Source organism: Piliocolobus tephrosceles, chromosome 1, assembly GCF_002776525.5.
Source record: "Piliocolobus tephrosceles isolate RC106 chromosome 1, ASM277652v3, whole genome shotgun sequence".
Lineage (NCBI taxonomy): Eukaryota > Metazoa > Chordata > Mammalia > Primates > Cercopithecidae > Piliocolobus > Piliocolobus tephrosceles.
In genome coordinates this window covers 123871441-123889813 of record NC_045434.1, presented here as the reverse complement: position 1 = coordinate 123889813, position 18373 = coordinate 123871441, and the positions used below count along the sequence as shown (strand labels likewise).

The 18373-nt window shown below is 33.6% G+C and overlaps 1 protein-coding gene across 3 annotated transcripts in view; it reads right to left on the bottom strand.

Moving 5' to 3' along the window:
• Nucleotides 1-18373, bottom strand: part of DPYD (dihydropyrimidine dehydrogenase) — an 875732-nt gene that overhangs the window by 667453 nt on the left and 189906 nt on the right. For all 3 annotated transcript variants that reach the window (XM_023231016.1, XM_023231017.2, XM_023231018.2), the window contains exon 4: nucleotides 10300-10387. In XM_023231016.1, the coding sequence (XP_023086784.1) occupies nucleotides 10300-10387 (88 nt within the window). The remainder of the gene's footprint in view (nucleotides 1-10299; nucleotides 10388-18373) is intronic.

The following is an 18373-nucleotide window of genomic DNA, read 5'->3' as shown; positions in this document are numbered from 1 at the left end:
TTCATATAAAAATTAGCTTAAGATGTATAATAAAAATCCTTTCTCATTTATACTAACATGACTCTTGGATCTTAAGTAGTTTACATTTTATAACTTACAATGGACTAACATTTGCTTTGAGCTACAGGCTTTTCAAATCTGAATTTCGTCTATTAAAGCAAATGTGAATAAAATCACTGACCATTACACATTGTATCAGTTGTGGTTAAAAGTAAAAATGAGCCAGGAGCCATAATCCTAGCACTTTGGTAGGCCGCGGCAGGTGGATCATGAGGTCTGGAGATCGAGACTATCCTAGCTAACACGGTGAAACCTCATCGCTACTAAAAGACAAAAAGTTAGCCAGGTGTGGTGGCACACACTTGTAGTCCCAGCTACTCGGGAGGCTGAAGCAGGAGAATCGCTTGAACCCAGGAGGAGGAGCTTGCAGTGAGCCAAGATTGAGCCACTGCACTCCAGTCTGGCGACAGAGCGAGACTCTGTCTCAAAAAAAAAAAAAAAAAAAAAAAACAAGAAAAAATGTAATCTTGTGAGGTTTTTTATATATATATATATATATATATATATATATAAACAGAAACAAGATAGATTTTATATAAGCATTAATAATTCAATATATAATGTTATATCCATCTATCCTCTTCACACCATATATTAATTAAGATGTGCTATTTTAAAAATAATACTCCAGTCCTTTGTCTTTAACTCTAGTAAATTTAGTATTCCACCATTTGCCAAATTCAAGACTAGGAAGTTATTTATTAAAATTAAAGTCTGGATTCTGGAAAATTTTGTTAATAGTTACATTAACTACAGTAACATTAGTGATAAATGAATGAGTCAAAGTGTGCATACATTTACATTAATAATTAGAAATTAATATTTTATTATAGTCTGAATATGGTGCTCAATATTTATTCTGTAGAACTTTTTCAGTTTACAAAGCTAGTTTTACATGCAGAAAAAAGCTAGGATACTTTGAAAATACATGTAATATCAAGGAGCTACTTTTAGTTAGTAACAAAATACACTACACAGCATAGGACTTAAAAAAGCTTGGTCCTGTTACATATAGATAGGTAGGACAAAGAAGATTTGAAAACAGATCAAAATAAATATGGAATTAAATAGGCAATAAAGGTGGCATTAGTATACTAGAACAATTATTCAAGAAACATATTTGGAACTATTTTAGCCATTTGGGGGAAAAATCTTGATCGTTCATTCACTCTTTATACCACAATGAAAACTCAGAATAGGGTCTGTCATGTGCTATTGTAAAACCTCTCAGTTTTATTTCATTTAATTTTACTACTGAATTTTACTATATTATTTTTATTATAAAACATATGTTCATTAGAAGAAGCAAAGTAATTTAGACATTTATAAGGAAAATGTTAGAAACCTAGCTTCACCCTACACTAACCTCAATCAAATGAAGAAACTAAAGTTAAATTACATCCTCCCCTTTTTTGTTTATATACAGATGAACTTTTTTTCTAAAAATACTGTCATGCTATTCACATTACTATGCATTTTGTCCTTTTTCACTTACTACAAATATACTTTTAGACCAATAAATACAAAACGCACTTTTAAGAATTGCTTCTTAACCTTCCATAATATAAATATAATCTAATAGATTGAGCTGATACTAGTCTTTACCAATTTTTCACTACTTCAAACGACGCTATAATTGCTTTAAACAAAATCCTTGTATATGTGTCCTTTTACATTGTAATTACTTTATTTCTCTAGGTACAACAAATTAATAAAGCATGCTGGTGAAATAGTGCATCTATTTTTAATTCTCAAGTATATACCCACCACATAAAAGTTCCTTCCTTCCTCCTGAGTAACATAGGGGTTTACTTTTCAACTTCAACAATTTAATGAGAGAAAACTGGTATCTCATCTTTGCACTTACTTCTTGCTGACTAATATGCAAGTAGGCTAACTTCAATATGATTAATAGTCACTTCGATGACTTCTATAATAGTAAAATCTTTGCCCATGCCTGCACTGAGTTATCCAAATTTTCAGGAGCTCTTTGATTAACGAAGACGTTAACACGTGGACTGAAATATGTATGGCAAACAATTTTTCACTTGGTCTCAAGTGTGGTTAGTTTTTTATTTTAAAATACATTTTTAAAATGCAGGTAGTCAAATTTGCTCTCCTACACTTTATAGCTGAATGTAATTAAAATTGTACTTAAATACATATTTTTAATATGTAGAAGGTTAGTCCATCTGAAAGGTATTCTAGGAGATAACCTATGAACGATTCTAAAAGTAAAGTCAAAATTATTCCGGAACTACTTATTGAAGAAGTCATTCATTTTCCACTGAATTGAAATGTCCTCCTTATTATATATTACATACTCATATTTACTTGGGTATATTTATAGATTCTCATCTGTTTGAGAAATGTATATTCCTGCACCAATACTACATTGTTTTGATTACAGTAGCTTTATAGTATCAGTATCTGATATAACACACATTTTTGTCTTATTTTTTAAAGTTTCTTTCTTCCATATATCTCCCCAATTACTATTCCTATATTTTCCTACAAAACCTCTGGATTTTTGTCGATCTAGACTATCCACTCATTCTTAAATATCTATTGCACTTTTCCAGGGCATACTGAAAACTAATTATCTGCTATGACTCTTCTAATTAGAAAATAAATTATAGGAAAGTAGTTTTTAAGTCATCTTAAATGTACCCATGAATAGGCATGTCCAAGGACTGAAAATAACAAGGCAGTAGTAGACCAGAGAAATCAATGGGAATCATCTTAAAGGCATTTGCCAAACCATGTAAACAAAGGCTTCTGTTTTAAGGGTCTCTGAGAACAAACGTTTTAAAAAACAAAATCCAAGGTCCATCTAAAGTCTGAGTCTAACATAAGACTCAATAATAAAGCTAAGATTGCGTAAGTCCACGTCATCAGAAAGAGAAATTAAAATTAATCCTACCTAGGTCCCACCTGGAATTGCACAGAAACTTTTCAGTCTTAAACTTGGGTACACAAGAAAAAGAGGGAAAATAATGTCCTTAGCAAATACAATTTATAATTTTTATTTTTTGCCTTATTCACATAATCTTGGTGACTTAAAAAAAAAAACATCAAGTGTGGAATTTAGTTTAAGGTGGTCCCAGAGGACTAGCGGTAAAGCCACTACCTGAGGGAAACAAATATAAATCCCTTGTAAAGAAACATGCATTCTTCACGGTTCTCAGAGAATTTCCTCCAATAAGGCATCAACACAAATGAGCAGAGTAAAAAAATAATAATAATAATAATTCAATGAACGTACAAGGGAACACAAAGCACTCAGTGGAGGCAACAGATAGCACAGACAGTATCATCAGACTCACAGAGACTTTGAATAGTAAAATTGACAGAATATGAAAATGAGTATTTTAAGTTTTAAGAAATAAAAGGCGGCCAGGCACGGTGGCTCAGGCATGTAATCCCAGCACTTTGGGAGGCCGAGGCGGGAGGATCACGAGGTGAGGAGATCAAGACCATCCCAGCTAACACAGTGAAACCCCGTCTCTAATAAAAATACAAAAAAAAAAAAAAAAATTAGCCAGGCGTGGCGGCGGGCGCCTGTGGTCCCAGCTACTCGGGAGGCTGAGGCAGGAGAATGGCGTGAACCCGGGAGGCAGAGCTTGCAGTGAGTGGAGATCGCACCACTGCACTCCATCCAGTCTGGGTGACAGAGCAAAGATCCGTCTCAAAAAAAAAATTAAAATAAAAAAATAATAAAAGGCTCGAAAAGATTAATAAAAAGCTGGCAGATTAGAAAAAAAAAACACCAAAAAACTCTCAGAAATGAAAGATATAATTGTAGCTCAAAACTCAATGGAACATTTTAACAGCATATTTGAAACTGGTGAAGAAATTATTAGTAAACTTCCAAGTAGAATTGAAGGAAATTATCTATAATGAAACCCCCACATTAAAAATAAAAAAGACAAATGTATGAAACATGAGTCATTGAGAACAAAGTAAAAAGATTTAACATGTATCTAATAAAAGCTTCATAAAGAAAGAGAGACAGTGAGTTATTTCCCAAAATGATGAAAGAAATCAATCCAGTTTCGATAATCCCAAAGAAAAATAAGTAGGATAAGTAAAAAGAAATATGGACTTAGATAAATCATGATAAAATTGTTGAACATCAAAAACTAAAAGATCTTTAAAACAGCACAACAAAGGCATATTAAACTCAAATGAACAGTAATTAGACTTCCATTCATTTTTCAATAGTAGCACTGTAGGATAAAAGGCCCCAAAATGGTAAGTTCTATGAGGTGGAAAAATAATAATAATCATTGCCAAGCCTGAATTCTACAGTTAGTGAAAAAACTTCTCAAAAGTTAAAAAATGGAAATAAAAATAGTTCAGAAACAAAAATTAAGATAGTCTGGCAACAACAACAACAACAACAAAAAACCCTTTCTGAATAAAATTTTATTTATTCCAAGAAGAACTGCTTCCACATGGAAATTGCGACATTGAAATAATGGACAAAAATGTGACTTATTCACATTTAGAATTAAATTATTTAGAATTATTTAGAATTAAATTATTCACATTTAGAATTAAACCTTATTCTATGACACAAAACCCACTCACACTGATATTCGAAATGACACAAACCAACCCATAATACATACGCCAAAATTGGCAGGTCATCTGTAATGAAAAGTGGCACATGAGTTCAGAATTACTTATTTAAATCACATGGCATACTCAACTCTGCAACTCTGAAGGATTATAGCTTGTGTACCTTCTAAGAACGTAACAGAGATAGAAGTGGGTGTCTGTGTGTGCATGTGTGTGCATGTAGAGCTTTATTAAGATATAATTCACATATCATATGTACACCAATTAATTTAGAACACTGATTTTTGGAACTCAAAACAGATACTCCATCACCACTGGTAGTCATTACCCACTTTTATAAATACTCCTCACCTATTTCTGCCCAAATCTCCAAACCAAGTCCCAGGAAATCACTTATCTATTTTCTGTTTCTATATACTTGTCTATTATGGACATTTTCTAAAATATTCCTCCTAACTGTAATTCTGTAACTTTGGAGACATGCTGGTCAAAGGAGATAGAGGTTTTGTTTTGTTTTCTTTTAAAGCTTTGTTCTGTTGAGCACCATCTTATGGCAGATAGATAAGTCAATACTCTTGAAATGGATAGAGAGGTAAATACTTATTATTCAACAATAAAGATGAAGGAACTGACCTCGTGTACCAAGGGAAACCTGAAATCTTATCACTGCTTTTTGTTGCATATAACTAAATCTTTACATTTTTAAAAGCTACTGGGTGATAAATTATGAACTTTCTAACATTTTTTTCTTCTACTTACTTCTTTAATATAATAGGAGAAAACCCAATCAACTTACATAGTAGATTATGTATTTGGACATTAGCTTCTAGGCATTGGGGAGCAACTACAGTTATTGAGCAAGGAAGTCAGAATTTCAGCAAAGCTTTAGAAAATTATTCTGGAAATGATCAATACTTTGATTGATAAGAGTATAAACCATTCAGCCATTGAAACTAAAAGGCAAACTGGAAAGCAGAAGACACCAAATCTATGGGTTACATTTCTGCTTACATTTCTGCCTTTTTTTTTAAATTTTATTATTATACTTTAAGTTCTAGGGTGCATGTGCATAATGTGCAGGTTTGTTACATATGTATACTTGTGCCATGTTGGTGTGCTGCACCCATCAACTCGTCAGCACCCATCAATTCGTCATTTATATCAGGTATAACTCCCAATGCAATCCCTCCCCCCTCCCCCATCCCCATGATAGGCCCTGATGTGTGATGTTCCCCTTCCCGAGTCCAAGTGATCTCATTGTTCAGTTCCCACCTATGAGTGAGAACATGCGGTGTTTAGTTTTCTGTTCTTGTGATAGTTTGCTAAGAATGATGGTTTCCAGCTGCATCCATGTCCCTACAAAGGATGCAAACTCATCCTTTTTTATGGCTGCATAATATTCCATGGTGTATATGTGCCACATTTTCTTAATCCAGTCTGTCACAGATGGACATTTCGGTTGATTCCAAGACTTTGCTATTGTGAATAGTGCCGCAATAAACATACGTGTGCATGTGTCTTTAGAGCAGCATGATTTATAATCCTTTGGGTATATACCCAGTAGTGGGATGGCTGGGTCATATGGTACATCTAGATCTAGATCCTTGAGGAATCGCCATACTGTTTTCCATAATGGTTGAACTAGTTTACAATCCCACCAACAGTGTAAAAGTGTTCCTATTTCTCCACATCCTCTCCAGCACCTGTTGTTTCCTGACTTTTTAATGATTGCCATTAAAACTGGTGTGAGATGGTATCTCATTGTGGTTTTGATTTGCATTTCTCTGATGGCGAGTGATGATAGCATTTTTTCATGTGTCTGTTGGCTGTATGAATGTCTTCTTTTGAGAAATGTCTGTTCATATCCTTTGCCCACTTTTTGATGGGGTTGTTTGTTTTTTTCTTGTAAATTTGTTTGAGTTCTTTTTAGATTCTGGATATTAGCCCTTTGTCAGATGAGTAGATTGCAAAAATTTTCTCCCATTCTGTAGGTTGCCTGTTCACTCTGATGGTAGTTTCTTTTGCTGTGCAGAAGCTCCTTAGTTTAATCATATCCCATTTGTCAATTTTGGCCTTTGCTGCCATTGCTTTTAGTGTTTTAGACATGAAGTCCTTGCCCATGCCTATGTCCTGAATGGTACCACCTAGGTTTTCTTCTAGGGTTTTTACGGTATTAGGTCTAACATTTAAGTCTCTAATCCATCTTGAATTAATTTTCATATAAGGAGTAAGGAAAGGATCCAGTTTCAGCTTTCTACTTATGGCTAGCCAATTTTCCCAGCACCATTTATTAAGTAGGGAATCCTTTCCCCATTTCTTGTTTCTCTCAGGTTTGTCAAAGATCAGATGGCTGTAGATGTGTGGTATTATTTCTGAAGACTCTGTTCTGTTCCATTGGTCTATATCTCTGTTTTGGTACCAGTATCATGCTGTTTTGGTTACTGTAGCCTTGTAGTATAGTTTGAAGTCAGGTAGTGTGATGCCTCCAGCTTTGTTCTTTTGACTTAGGATTGTCTTGGCAATGCGGGCTCTTTTTTGGTTCCATATGAACTTTAAAGCCATTTTTTCCAATTCGGTGAAGAAACTCATTGGTAGCTTGATGGGGATGGCATTGAATCTATAAATAACCTTGGGCAGTATGGCCATTTTCACGATATTGATTCTTCCTATCCATGAGCATGGTATATTTAGAAAACCCCATTGTCTCAGCCCAAAATCTCCTTAAGCTGATAAGCAACTTCAGCAAAGTCTCAGGATACAAAATTAATGTGCAAAAATCACAAGCATTCTTATACACCAGTAACAGACAAACAGAGAGCCAAATCATGAATGAACTTCCATTCACAATTGCTTCAGAGAGAATAAAATACCTAGGAATCCAACTTACAAGGGATGTAAAGGACTTCTTCAAGGAGAACTACAAACCACTGCTCAGGGAAATAAAAGAGGACACTAACAAATGGAAGAACATACCATGCTTTTCTGCTTTGTAACAGCTGTAATATATATGTGTGTGTACAATATATATACAATATAGATCCCTCTCGATCATACATACATACGTACACACATACAAACACAAACATATCAAGGTAACTTTCTTATAAATGCAAATATTATTATCAATAATTTCTGCTACTTCGATTTTGTTATTCCTTTAACTTCCAGTTACTTTTAATAAGGATCTATCACAAATAAAAAACTTTTCTTTTATATCATGTCATTTAGTCAGCTTTTCTGTAACATATATTATACATTTATTTATCTATACACAAAAGCCACATTAATCTGAGTACACAGATTTTATAAACAGATGCAAAATCATGGAAAATCGATGGCTTACAATTTGATGTAAAAGTTTTAAAGAGAACATATCTCTATTGTTTTAAATAAAGGATCACGAAATCAAGAAACACTGTTTAAAACAGCCATTTATTTCACTATATTTACAGACCGATCGCATGCATTCTCATATAAAGTAGTGTTTTTTACAAGAAAATCTATCAAGAAATATAACCCAGTATTCACAGTTTGATGAATCTGAAATGTGTACTTCCAATTGAGAAATACAATTGCAAACAACAGCCTGCACAAACCAAACAGAGAAAAACTGACTGAGGGGGGACAATAGCATTGAGTGTACCTTTCAAAACTAGAGCTGTAATCCAGTTTGCAAGAAAATGAAGAATGGAAGTATTGGCCTCAACTCCACTGAATCTCAGAAGCCTAACACAATACAAAACAAGTGACATCCTTTTCTCAAAGAGGCGCAAGGCTCATTGAGTCTGGCGATTCAATTACCCTCTCAACCTGGAAAGAACCCCCCTCCTGTGTTGAGGTCCACTGGCAAAGCAATGTGGGACAGACTACATTGTACACAGCTGGTAAATATCTAAAAAGCTGCAGGCTTTAAAGAACAACAATTTTTGACCTTTTATGATTGCTACAGTGATTCTCCAACAAAAAATTACGAGAGTTTTTTTTTTTAATATTTAACAACATATTATCTTCTCAATTAATCATCTTCAAATATCTCATATTCATATAAAAATATTTTAGATAAGCACAATGTCCCATTAGGAAAAGAATATGAACAAATTAATGAAACACAAAGTGGATTTCCAAAAATAGAGATGACTGTGATCTTGCTTAGACATTTTATAAGCTTCTCTAAGAATCCCTTTTGTCTTTTTTTCTACATATTGTGTAGACCCTGAATAAATGAAGTGTGTACTCAAAATAACTACTGATTCTGAAATATCTACGAAAAACCTCGGGAAGCATGGATCTTCTAAGATAGTTCATCATAATTCTCATATTTCCTCATGCTTGATATGAAGAGTGTTAACTTAGATACATGTTTAGCGAAAATACTTTAGACTTTAAACTTTGGACACTCCTTTTCTGATGAGATCTTTATTAAAAATATGATTTTATAAATAGTAATTTATTTCAAGAACAGCAATCACTTCTATAGTATTTACCATATTGAATGACTAGGGAAACTAATAATTCCACATAAAAATTGTTGAGTAACCACTATATTAGACATTTTCAAAGAAAAATATTATTCAGTTTATACTGCAACTCTGTAAGTTAGATGCTACCTTTCCCTTCATAAGTGAAAGTAAGGAGGTAATTTTCCCCAGTTTCACAATAAGTGGTTTATCTAAAAGTTCAAACCAGACTTCAAATCCTAATAAATCTGACAATGCAGGAATAATTTTTAAATTCTTTCAAAACCCTAAATTGATATAAAAGTATTTATCACTTTTCTCCTAAATTAACTATTTTAAGTACTTGAAATATTAAGAAAAAATCTTTATATGTAAAAAGGTACCTGGCTGTTGAAGGAGTAGGAGTTAAGGTATTTTTACAGCATTTTAGAAAATTAGTGTTAAACGTTGTGAAAGGATTCTCTGTATCTTTATTGGAGACTTTCTTCAGCCTTTGCTCATCCTTAAAGGATTAGACACTTGGGCAAGAGCTCACAATGCCCTCTTCACAAAAACAATAGGTACTATTAATTATTCAATCAATCAACCATTCACTTTGTGAATGAAAACTGGACTTAGACTTACATTGAGTTTTTAAAAAGTTAAAGATCAAAATTCCTTTTGTTCTTCTCAAGCCCATATAAGCCGTTTTTTTCTAATTTTTGTTGTATTTTTTTTTGCTACAACTCTATGAGTCATTATGAATTATTTCAAATCTTAAACAAATTAACTGAATTTTATAGATAAAGTCTATTCTCTTGATATATCTGTGTGCTAGACTTACTATCCAAGCATACTTTCATAGATATTTCACAAATCATAAATGTGTTTTGATGATCAATGACAGTTCCTGTCTATGAGTATTTAGTAAGTATAAACTAAAGTGAATCTATTCAGGGTCCTGAATTTTAAAAATCATTAATTTTAACACAAACTAATTTTCAAAACAGAAAACAATGAACATGGATTTTCATGATAAATTACAACCTGGAAGTGCTTAATTAATAAATGTGCCACATTTTTAAATGCCTATAGAAGTCATATTTAATGCTTTAACTGGATTTGCTAAGACAAGCTGTATGTTGTACCCACAGATAATAATAGAGAACAAGATCAAATACTGTTATTATTTTCATTTGCGGAGATAATCTGAATTTACCTTGTTTGCAATACTTGTGATGAATGATTTAATATCAAGATTAGTTGGACAGCTCTTCTGACAGGGGGCATCTGCACATTTCAGGCATCTAGGAAATAAAATAACTATGTTAAGAAACTACAAGTGAGATAATCTATATATTTTCTACCTTATACTCACGCAGAGTCCATGTCTAGTAAGTATAAATAAAATTATATCATTTTTAGGTACAAACATTTTTAAGCAATAAATACAAAGTTTCTGTGTTTCACCTTTGGCACTTCTCCTGGGATGCATAAATGAGAATTATGCTGGCTAGTAACTGCCCCTCCTCTCAGAGTTCCTTCTTGATTTTAAGAGAATCATACTTATTTAGGACATACCATTCCCTCACTCTATCAGTTTTGTTTGATCCTTCACTATGCTGACAATACTTGCATGCAGTTTTTTATGAAAAGGTTTGTAATTCTTTTAGACCAAAATTATTACACAAATGCAAAGATCAAAGGTAAAGTCTTATTTTACCACTTGAAATATCCTTTCTTCCACACTTCCTTCCTTCCAGCTTCCCTCTCTACCTCTCTCTCTCTTTCCAATCTTCTGAAGTCTTTCAGCCTCCATCCCATTCACATGACAACTGAGTTCTGTAATAGATGCTTCAAAGCATAGCCCAGATCCACCCTCTTCAAGACCAAAGCTTTATTCCCACAACTGCCTTCCCTCTGCTGCTGAAGAGAATGGGCTCCAACAAGGTCAGCCTCCTTTCCAGTAGCAGCACACATCCAATTCAAGGCCAGTGAGTGGGGTTAGAGGATCGCTACCCATTCCCATATTTGGGGAACTAGTCTGCAAGGAGCCACTGAAGCATTTCTTGTGACTATTTGCTCAATCCCACTTCCTTCACTCTTCTACAGATGTTAACCTGCATATAAACTTCCTGCATATTAATCTCATCTCAGACTGTCCTTCCTGGGGAACTGGTCAGAGATACATGTGAACTTTGTTGCACCTATGAACCATCTGGGAAGCTTGATAAATGGCACAGACTTCACAGAGGAGCCCCTACTGAGTCCAAGTTACTGGCCTGGGAATCTGCATTTTGAAAAGGGCCTCTGAAGTGATTCTAGTGTTCATAGTTGGAACCACATTGTTAGAACCACATTCTATAATTATTCATTCAGGACAACTAAAACCAATGGCCAGACTCATCCTTTATTTGCACATTAACTTATATGTGTTTTTCTTCGTTTATTCATTCATTTAATACATATTTAATAAGCCTCCATTACATGGCAGAACCTGGGATACAAGAACATAAAAGTGCTGGAAAAAGATCACCATGGTCCTGATATCACAGAACATGCAGTTTGAATGAAGTACAGACACAGAAAAAGCCACACACTGTTCAATGTGGTCAGTGAGAATTTGGGTGAAATATAGCATGCTAAGGGAACACAGATGAAAGACAGTAGTCCTGGAGGGAGATAGACAGGACACGCTTCTTGGGAGGAATAATACTGAAATAGAAGCTTAAAGAATGAGTGGACATTGGGAAAGCAAACGACAGTGGGATTCTGAGTGCAGGGTCACTCAGGATAATTAACCAAGAATAGAAAAAGTATGCACCAGTGTCTGGAAAGAAAAGAACGTGACAGGGTAGGTAAACTAATGAATTTGGTCTAGTATAAAGTGAGAGTGGGAGAAAGAAATGAGTGTGGAGATAGACAACTAAGGAAAATACACTGCTGCCACATGTGTCCGAAAAACAGCATTCTCCAAGAATTTCACTAAGAATGAATCCTACATTGCTCAGTGACAAAGGTGACTAGCTAGCTCATTTTCTATACACTTCCATGTGTAAAGACCTTGGTTCATTTCCTTCATGAAAACAATACCAGTCTCCTTGTCATTCTTTTGTGAGTAAGAGAGCCCTCTTCATTGTCTGAACCAATTTCTCAGTACCTAATTAATATCTTGTTTTTAAATCTGATCTCTTTTCTCTGGTTTGTGCCCTTAGCCTTCTCTCTAAATTAAATTTTACACAATGAGTACCAAAGGCTTTTCATAATCAATTGTCCTCTCTGAAATGTAGTCATTAAACCTCTCCCCTATCATTTCTGTAAATGCCATTGTTAGATTCACACCCATCATTTAGTTGAATTCCTGTCTGCTCATACTTAACGTTTTTTCCCCAAAACACTATGGTTGAGTTCAAAATAATTTCTTCAAAGTATAATCTGCAGCATACATTGCAAACAATACAAAAATCTCCATAATGTATGGCCTATTTGGTCCTTGATGTTAAAATGAGGTGATATTTATATGTGTAACTGTCATGTGGATAAATACACTGAGCATTAATAGTGGTTTGAAAGGATTTTCTTTTACACTGCAATATAAAATAGCTAAAAAGAAATAATAAGCCAACTTAAATATCATCTTATTATTGAAAAAAAGTCTTTTCAACAGCTGTAAAAATATCTGCCATTACACAGGAGTAAGCACACACACACACACACACATATATATATGTGGCACATCATATGGATTCTGGTTATCCCTATGAAGTCACAAGTTTTCTGCTTTTCTTTTTTCTAACACCCAACTTGAATAATAACACAATTAAAAAATAAAGTTACAATGTCAGCAGGTGTAAGTGAATGAAATTAATGTGCACTGTATTTTTCTGTTCTTCCAGAGAAATCTTATATTCAACATAAACAGATTCACTTAACAGCATTGACAATGCAAGGATTTTTAGTTGTGGTTATTAAGCCTCTTTACCAAATAATTCTCCTTTTATTATTGAGCTAGTTCACAAATAACAGCTGTTGAAAATGTCAGATGTTAATGAGGCAGGGCCACGCAAACCTGAATTGTAGCATTCTTTTTTCCTTTGGTGTCATGAATATGCCAGAATGGGCAGACTCTGATAATAATACCATCTTGCAATTCTCTAAGCGCTCTGCAGACTAAAGTGCATCAGGCTGCCATTAATCCCACTTATCACTCTGACAGCTCAGTAATTACACTACTGCTATAGCCAGGTAGTCCTAATAAAATATCAACCACTGCACTGGAATGCATACTGGTGAGATGTTTTATTAAACTTTGAGGGGTAGGGGTTGATCATCAAGTGACATTAGTGTTGACCTATTTTTCTATTTGACAATAAATTATCCTTTGACCATGCCATAATAGATATTACAGAGTGCATTTACTGTACCAAATCAGAAAGGTGCTGCATTACAATGATATAGGCAAATGGTATAAATAAAATAGCAGAAATGCATGTCAGAATGTTATTACCTAAATTGCTTTAAATGATTGATATCATGAAAAATCACAGACACAGTACTTAGGGGAATATGTCAACAATTATTGTAAACCACAGTTCCACATACATTTCTCCTTAAAAGTAAAATTACACTTGTTTTCATCTTTAGTCATTTAATTCCCCTTTTACCTTTCAAAGTTACTCTCTTATAGTGCTGTTTATTTTTAAATGCATAAGCAGCAAAAATTAATTCAGATAAACAATTATGTCATACTTTTTCCCCAAATAGTTGTTATAAAGTTAAAGAAGTGTATTCGATTTTTTTAAACTACAAGGAAACAACTTAGAGTTTTCACTAGTCATACACTTTTTAAATTTTCGTATTTAATACAAAGCGTAACAATGAATTTCACTAAGAGCAAAATATAGAATTCTTAATCAATGTTAATCTTTCATGATTCGACATGACCATAAAAATTGTATGAAAACTTAAGTACTGTTACTTAAAGGCCAAAAACTATTAAAGATATATTTATCCATGATATTTCTCTAGAGGAAGAGAAATATGATTCCTCTTTCCAAATATCAGTGAGGCTAGACAGTTTGACTCCATAGTATGACACCAAAAATATTATAGTGAGTAATGAAACAAGCGGCATTTCATTCTTCACACATCTGAGAACAGATGCCTGCTTCTTTTATTGGTAACCATCCACAGCATTTGGGATTGTAACCTATGCTTGTTAAAGAATTTTCTACTCATGAGTTTAACTATCTGAATTAATTTATTTCTCAGTTAAAAAATAATAGTAATAATAAAGCACATACACACAAATCTATCTGAAACCCTTAAAACTCCCACTGCATTATCTTAGTTTTGCTAGAGTTTGGTTTAATTGAATAAGCACTGTTTCATCAGGCTAGGTAAATTACATTAATCTATATATAATGGCATTAAGTAAGAAAGTATTTACATTAAAAATTAAAATATTTTCCTAATATTAATATTGCATTTCCTTAGATATTTAATGTTCTATATAATCATTTATAAAGTCTACCTAATTTAGATGTATCAGATGGATTTAAAACCTTGTTTCCCTACCCTATAAGCACCAGTGTAGGAAAATATATAGTTTAGTATCTTCCCCAATGGTGCAGAATGTCTACTGAAAACTGGGCAGAATCAACTGTCAGGTTGAAAAGAAATGTGAATAAAGAAATCGAAGTTGGAAGTGTCATATATGTATGAGTTCCACAACTTCTATCCTTTGCTTCCAGACCCTATCATAATAAGAAGAGACAAGAAAGATGGCTGGTATCTTTAAAACATAATGGGACTAATTCCATGTTCTGATCCATTAAGCAGTCAAAACAGCCAAAAGCCATCCTCAGCTTCCAATAATTATCTGCCTATTTATACCTCTGTGCTTCTCTTAATAATCCATTAACAGCCCTTCCTATGTACTTCTGACTCTGCTTCTCTGATTACACCACAGGTTTTTAATAGCTTAGGGCTATCTGGAACTAACTTTGAATATTCTTAAATATGCATCTTGGCCTAGCCTTTATTATACTGAGCTGGAATCTATGATAACATCAATAAAAATAACTGAATTTTTAATGCTGTGCAGCATTCCGCCTTTTAACCACACCTGTGATGTTCATGTTTTGAGGCTTTTAATATTTATTTATATTTATAAGTTAATACCAAACATAATTTTAAATAGCTATTTATCTACTAGAAGTTTCCTTCTGCACACGAGTGCTTCAAAACGATTCAAGAGAAGCAAATTTAGAACAGAACACAATTCACACAACTGATGCTCAAAATTATTTGTTGGATGATAATAACCAGGAAGCTGGAAATAAAACATAGTTGAGAACTTTCCTACAAGTATTTTCTGAAGTCTATGTCAGGAGATTATTGGTTTTACCATATAAAAGTTTTAAAATGTATAGTTTATACTTTTTGCATATTCTGAATTAAATGAAGGTACTTACATTAAATTCCATAGTCCTTATTTATCTTCATTCATAACAGATTCCTAAAAATTTATAAGACTATTTCTATCTCTGCCTCATAGATGAGGCTCCAGTCATCTCCCACAAGCACAAAAGACCAGTGGCCAAGGCAGTGGAGGAAACGACTAAAACACATTTAGTATCTTACACCCAGGACTATCCCATCTACGTATAAAAACAGGTTAGAAATTTAAAAGGTGGTGTTCTACTGACCCCATCTCTTGATGACATCAGTGCCTCCTTGCCAGAGTAATTTGAAGACTGAAAAAAGCAGTTAAGAAGTCACAGCTAGAAAAAGACTACAGTATTATCTCTCTTGGAGTCCAATTTTAGTTTAGGGAAAAAAAAGTAAAAAGTAGTCTTGACTGTCTCCTCAAGAGGCTTCTCAAGTCCAGATGAAAAGGTTGGGTTTTACAGTATCACGCAGTTTTGAAGGCTTACCCAACCTTAGTAGTCATTGAGGAACTATGACTCAGAGAAGGAAAGTGACTTGTCCTAAATCTTCCTCAGAGTTTATGGCAAGCTTTTCTAACTCAATCATTGTCTGTTCTAGTCTGTAACATTTATTTTCTTCTAATTCATGTGTGATTATTAGGAAGCTAGTTTTATTGCAATTTTAAGCAACTGTGATTTAGCCATTTGTGCTGAAAATATACTTTTATTAGCATATCCTTACTAAAAACTTAAATATGCTACAAAAATCCTCAATAGCATAAGAAACCACAACCTCAATCAAGTCTTTCATGCTGTCTTACAAGCAAATAAAATATCTTCATAAAAACTTAGTACATATCACCTTTTATAAAATTTTAAACAAAGATTGTTCTGTTTTACTATACAGGAAAAAGATATCTTTATGATTTTTAAAGACTGTTGCTCTTAAACGTATTTGTTTCGCTTTCTTACCTTGAAAGAGATCTGGACAAAGAAGAAAAAGATTCAAAAATAGGCTTTTGGCATACAGTGATGGAACAAGAAAGATGTGATGGAAATGGTATACATTAATAACTGCAAAAGAGTCACTGGGAGAAAATACACACATCATGAATACAGGTACAGACAGTTATAACCGGGAATGAAAAGAGAACAGAGCCCATATAAAGAAAGTAGCGTCAGTACTTAACACTTTCTGAATCTACTGGGGCTCTCATTTACTGGAAATATAAACACTATATAAATGAAAAGATTTAAATAGTAACACTGAACAACAATGACCAAAAGGCCAAAAGAAAATGGTTTTTGTTTTGGTTTTTTTTTGTTCCTAAATGACTGTACTGATAATTATGCTGAAAATTATGGGATTAAATGAAATTACTGTAGGTTGCAGCATGAAGGAAAAGTGTCCCAATTCTGACTACTCCCTGTTAGAAAGTTATTTATGGAGCATAAGATCATGGTTTATAAACTGAATTGTTAAAATTGAACAAAAATCAGTTATTAATTACAACTATTAGAAGTAATTAAATATTAGCTATTCACCAGTTTTTATATATCAATAATACAGAAACAGTAACAGTAAAGTCAATGAATACAGGAAAAAATACGTAAAAGCATTCATTAAATGTTTTCCTGCCCAGTAGGTATCTGAGCACTAAAATAGCTGATATAATTTGATCTCTGTCACCTGCAGCTACAAGTGAGGTACACTTTAATCAAGAAAACCAGAGAATACCATAGATAAAAGATCTGCTTTATGTCCTGGAGGGACGGGCTTGTTGGCAACCCTCTCCTAGGAAGCCATTCTTTATTCACCTTAAAGATGGCGGGGGCTGAGAGTATGTACTTAAAGGGATTGAGGAAGATGGCATGATTCAAGAAGATCAAAGTTTCCTCTGTCTTGTAGTAATGAGGAAAATAGCGATAAGCCATGTACCTAGGATAGGATGCTTTATAGAATCTGTCTATATTTAGCATAAGTCAGTCAGATAACACATAGCATATATGTATTTAGTGTGTGCATTCACCCAGACTTTCATGTATGCTAATATTAAGTGCTCAAATGTGCTTGCTCATCCAAAGCCTTTAAGTGTATTAACTCAGAAAACGTAACATTGAGGTTAAGAGTACAAGCTCTGGTGTTTGATTGCTCATATTTAATTGCTGACTTCACTTTACTGGTTTTAAGATGTTAGGCAAAGGACTTAAACTCTCTGAGCATGAGTTTTCTCATTTGCAAATGGGGATAACTTGTACATCAAATTGTTGCAATAATTTTTAAAGATTATACCTTTATATGCATTTCTTTAGTAACTTAACAGGAATTCTCTATAATCTTCAACATATTCTGAAAGTTATATATTGTTTTATCTTCCTTAATGTGGAAGGAGGTAGTGAAGAGTCAAGGTATAACGTTTTATAATTATTTATGTACACTTAACATAGTAGACATCTGACAAACATATACATATGCTTTAAGTCTTCATTTTCTCCATACAGGATTTCAGAAGAAGGAAAAGTTATTTTCCTCTCAGGAAAATCACAGAAGACTTCTTAGACAGAGAAACTTACGCTGACAGTTGAGGAATAGGTAGGACTTGACCATGTAGAGATCAGTATAATAGAACTTAATACTGAGAGCAAGTTATCAATGCTATATGGTTCTTTTTATTCTACACAGCAGCTGCCACCACACCATGTACATTTTAACTGCTCAAAAATGTGAAATGAATGAACAAATGAATGACAAAAATACAGGGAAAAGAAACTATTGCCTAATGCAATCCATTAAAATAGATTATGCCGCTGCCAGCACACCATGTACATTTAACTGCTCAATAATGTGAAATGAATGAATGA